General features: G+C 39.0%; 1 protein-coding gene across 1 annotated transcript; it reads left to right on the forward strand.

Annotated features, from left to right (window-relative positions):
• Positions 1-3,282: 3,282 nt before the first annotated feature.
• Positions 3,283-4,682, forward strand: LOC121380798. The gene is made up of 2 exons (XM_041509774.1): positions 3,283-3,897; positions 4,158-4,682. The coding sequence occupies exons 1-2, from the start codon at positions 3,628-3,630 to the stop codon at positions 4,680-4,682; spliced, it is 795 nt and encodes a 264-aa protein (XP_041365708.1). The 5' UTR covers positions 3,283-3,627.
• The last annotated feature ends 478 nt before the right edge of the window (positions 4,683-5,160 follow it).

Below are 5,160 nucleotides of genomic sequence, written 5' to 3' on the forward strand. Positions count from 1 at the left end.
TGGAGGATCCTTTTTCAAAATAAATTAATGGGTCAAGTAAGTATGATCGATGTGAGCACGACAAGACTATTTCATCCTTCCTGCACTGTCTATAGGAGGACTGCCACTCTCAAGACTGGCTTAATGGCATGAAGCTTGTTCGCAATCGCACCATCCCACAATCATGTTGCCAAGTTGAAAAGATAAATTTGTTAATACTGTATTTAAAATCAGTATACGGTACACCAACCCTGGCATGAGGCAAATCCAAAGCAGACTTGGCAGCAGAACCTGCCTGGCTGAATACTTTGTGCTTCATGCATTTTTTCATGTGGACCCACTAAACTTTGTAACACTTATGAAACTAACCAAACTGGGGTGGATCAACTAGCACTTTCCACATTGGATCTAGAATTTTCAAAGCACTATCAACTTCAGCAGATAATCTGGAATCTCCATATGTAGTGACGTATCTTATGAAAATACCTTGTAAAGCCAAGTCTGTTCTGATCTCATATTCTGACAGCAGAGCAAATGGCGGCAAGTTTGCTGTGCAGTCAGGATGACCACTGGGACACCTTTGTTTCTTAACCAGGCTCCGGTCCAGTTTATTCTGGAAGCAGGCATTTATGATAAATTTTCTTTCAGTCATTGTTTCAACTGCTAGTCCTGTATCTTGTGATGCATTCTGGCCTGGTTTCTTCTGACTTGTTATTGTCGTGGAGTTTTATCTCCCATCCATGGGAATTAATTTCATCACGTTCATTTCCATGTTTCATGTTAATGTCTTTCAGTAGCTCAACTTTTTCTGCCATATCTTTTTCATTTAGATTTGTTACAGCTTTTGATACCTTGTATGATATACTCTGCATGCTGCTGCGACACTGGTGGAATGTCCATGTTTGCCAATAGCACTCTTCAGTGATAGAAATAAGCAGAAATTTGTATTTGTCCACCGGACAAGAACATCTAGAAATCTACTTGTCCAGCAATATTTTCACTTGTCCAAATAAATGTTTTGTTTTATTCAAGTACAAGGACCATATTTTCTCAAAATTAAAATACATTGAACATTTTTACTTGTCCACTGGACAACCACTAAGGTACATCTTCCTTGTCCAAGCAGATTTTCACTTGTCAGGACAAAGGGACAAGTGCTTATTTCGAACACTGCTCTTGCTCTCGTATTGCCAAGGGAGTATCTTGGGAGTGTTTTAGTTTTTGCCTTTTTGGGCCAGGTTTATTTGTCTTCACCTCATTGTAGTTTGCTTTTTTTTAGCAGTGAAGTCACATTTCACACAGTGTAGTGTGACTTTCCAACAAAGATCCCACTTAACCTCTTAATATCTGCATTTTCACGCTCGTTGCACTCAAGGGAAGCTGTGGAGTGGTATTTGAAAGCTGCATTCCATGCATCTACCATTCTGTCATTGTCCATTATTCTTATGCCTTCTTTGTCTTTGCACTGTTGTTCTTCTTTCATTTCAGATGCATTACATGTACTCTTAATGGGACGTAGCAGGCGGACTGGCTTTGACGCACCTTCAAAATATGGAGTGGAGATGATGACTGAAGAGGAACTCGACTTTGTGACCAAAGCAAACTTCTCTATATTCATCCGGACTACAGGTCGCAACTTCTCAGTCTGAGATTCTGGACTTGCATGTTCATGCAGCAGAGTTTTACCCTTATTCCAAGGTGTACGACCCTTCTTGAACTGTCTTTCGTCTTGTATTGTCTTCCATGGATGATGTCACCTTCATTTCTAATACATTAAAACAATTCATTGCAGTGGAAGTTGACAGCTCTTTTGTTCGCTGTATATTCTCAAATGCATCTTTGCAGGCTGGTGCCATTTTTTCTGCATTCAGGTGTGACCTGTTATAGTGTACAGACACCTAGTGGAAAGATTTTCGCCCACACCCCTTTGAGGTATTGGATTAGCAATATCAAGTGGACATTAAACACTACAAATGACAGTGGTAGGGTCTGGATTCGAAATCCAGACCATCGGGACTAGCCGAGCACTGTAACCACTCGGCCATGCAGTGGATCAACAAGTGAGACTGCATTTTAATACTTTTAAATCTCATTGGGTGTATTTTGACACAATACAGACCTTGTCTTAAGGTGTGCGAGTGCGACCGTGTTCATACAGTGCATGTAATTTCAATCTGGTGAGTGTGAAAAATAACGCACGTTACACTTTAACAGCGCAAGTAAAATAATTTTGTATATTGATTTCCACTATTTACCGTAAGTAGCTGATAGAAAGACCAGTTAAATAATACCATAAAAACTAAAATGTGACGAGAATGGTAGCATCCATGCAAGCTTATAATATATGACTGGTACTTATCATTGCTATATAGATCGGAAAACACTGTTTAACTGACATCTTCGAAGACGTACCAATCTGATAACTCCTTTGCCCATTTAATTTGACATCTTCGAAGACGTACCAATCTGATAACTCCTTTGCCCATTTAATTTATTATGAATTAAAAGCAGTCTACTTTTGTAAGTTAATAGATCAGAATGTCTGATAAGGCTAACTGTTCATATAATTATGAAAAAAGGAACTGAATTAAACAGTGATTTCTGTAGCCTACACAAATCAACTTGTTACGGAAATTAGCGGTCGGTAAAATTGTCTCGATTAGTTCCTAATGGTTAGTCTACAAAGCTTATGCGAGGTACCAAAAATGGTAATCGTGTAACTTTTTACTTTCTTTAAAAAAAGAAATGAAATTTAGACAAAGATAATTCAAAAGTAAACTGAATAAAAATAAGAAAACGAAATGATAACAGGTATGTAAGAATAAACCTGGGCCTAGGTCTCATTTACCAAAAATGTTTCTATTATTTTTCTTTTTTCATCTTAAAAAATAAAATAAAATAAAACTTCATTTAAATATTTTTATTTTAGCAAGAGATGTGGCATCGGCTTGTGAGTGTCACTTAACCGACTGAGCTAACGAGGAAGTTGCTTGAAACGGTCAATTTGTTCATGTCATTCATAGCCACCAAGGTTACAGTGTGCACTGTATTGATAATGCAGTGGTTGTTATGTATTTGTTTGGATTTTTACAGGAAAATTTAGGTGCATTTATTTATGGGACGGTGCGGCATTAAATGAACGTTGATCGAATGTAATTATGCGAAATGAAAGTGTTTAAAAGAAGTAAGAATTTGGCAATAATGCATAGGGGCATTTAATGCAATAAAATTTATCAGGTAAAGGGTATCAATTTCATTTTCACCTGCAGCATATGAAGGTGGACGGGTGTCACGAATCCAGGATAAAACCCCACTGGAAAAAAACCCACCCAGACATAACCCCACTGGAAAAAACCCCACTCTGACATAACCCCATCAATAAATGAGAAAAATGGACAAAACCCCACTGTGACCATTTTACACATAAAACTGAAAAATATGAAATAAAGTTGAAATTTCTGTTTTGGAAGAATAAAATTATAAATAAAATTCACAAAATAGATTATGATAAAGAATAAAGTTTACATTTGTATTTTGATCAGTCAAGTGTTGCACTGATTGCATTGATCTCCATGACAAAGGATTATCTGAACTTTGTGATCAAGAGATTAAGGAGGCCAGGTTTTCTTCTAAGAGATCAAGGAAATCATGGATTTAGGGCTTCCCATTGTTGATTGGGTATGTCATAAATTCTACATCAGATGGACCCCTTATAAGGTTGAAGAATACTACGTCAGTATTCATTTCCTGAGAACTGTAAATACAACTATGGAAGTTATCAAGAACAACAAGGGTGGTCTCAAGCTAATTCACGAAGGCTACTTGTATACTAAGAGGTATGCCAGGAAGAATATTCGATGGGAGTGTTCCAGCAGAGCTGCATTTACTTGTAAAGGCGGTGTGACTTCAGACCTGGAGGTAATTATGTTATCATAACTAACTTGTATGTGTGTAGGTAGATAGATATTAATTTGACCACCTTTTCCCCAATACATGTTATATTTATGGTATGCACATGTATATGCTGTTTCTTTAAATTTAATATGCAACATTATTATTATTATTATTATTATTTATTTTAGCATTGAAATGTATTCAAAATTAGTTACGGGCCGAGATTACCCAAGTCCAGGTAGATTTAAATTAAAGCCTGAATATTTGACTTTGTATCTTTCCAGATAAAGACCATCGTTAGTTTCACACAACATAGCCATGATCCACAGGATCAGTCTGTAGCAGTGGCAAAGCTGCGTTCAGCCATGAAGGAGCGTGCTGGCACATCACGTGGTACACTTACTCAGCTCCTAGTCGATTCCATCAGTGACACACCTGTAGATGTACGCGCAGAACTCGGTAAACCTGATCACATCAAACGTGCACTGCGTCGAGAACGGGCTAAACATATGCCCAAGAACCCCACTTCGCTCCGTGATCTCATGCTAGATGATGAATGGACCACTTCAAGTGATGGAGACAGATTTCTCATATATGACAACGGTGTGGATTCCTCTGATCGTATGTTAGTGTTCGGGACTGATGACGGATTACGTCACCTTGCCAGTTCTGAGTCATGGTTTATGGATGGAACATTCACTGTTGCTCCACTGTTGTTTACTCAGCTGTATGTGATTCGTGTTCCACTCGGTGAGTCAGCTGTGACGTGTGTATGCATTTCTACCAAACAAGCACCAATCCACATATGAGGAACTATTCATATCAATTCAGGATCGCTGCAGCGAGCTAGGATTCCAGGCTGATCCTGTAACTGTCACCCTCGACTTTGAACAAGCTGTGATGAATGCAGTAATAACAACCTTTGGTCCACAAGTCAATGTTCATGGATGCTTCTACCATCTTACGCAGAGCACGTGGAGGAAAATACAGAGTCTCGGGCCTTGTTCAACGCTATCGGGAAGAGAAGGATGTTAAGCTTTTCTGTGGTATGCTTGATGGACTGGCATTCCTACCAGTTAATGATGTACCAGAGGGGATGACCTATCTGCGTGACAACACCCCTGATGGGCTGGAACCCTTGCTCGTGTATTTTGACAGCACTTATGTGTCAGGATCTTATCGCCGTATTCAGCCTCCTCAACGATCAGATGGATCTGTACCTCCTCTTCGTATGCGCCGTATTCCCCCTGCGTACGCACCATCCATCTGGAATGTGCACACCATCAC

Source organism: Gigantopelta aegis, chromosome 9 (assembly GCF_016097555.1).
Source record: "Gigantopelta aegis isolate Gae_Host chromosome 9, Gae_host_genome, whole genome shotgun sequence".
Classification (NCBI taxonomy): Eukaryota; Metazoa; Mollusca; class Gastropoda; order Neomphalida; family Peltospiridae; genus Gigantopelta; species Gigantopelta aegis.

Coding starts and splice junctions, on each gene's coding strand:
- LOC121380798 (XM_041509774.1), top strand. CDS start 3,628: ATGGATTTAGGGCTTCCCATTGTTGATTGGGTATGTCATAAATTCTAC. Junction 3,898..4,157: donor GTGTGACTTCAGACCTGGAG/GTAATTATGTTA, acceptor GTATCTTTCCAG/ATAAAGACCATCGTTAGTTT.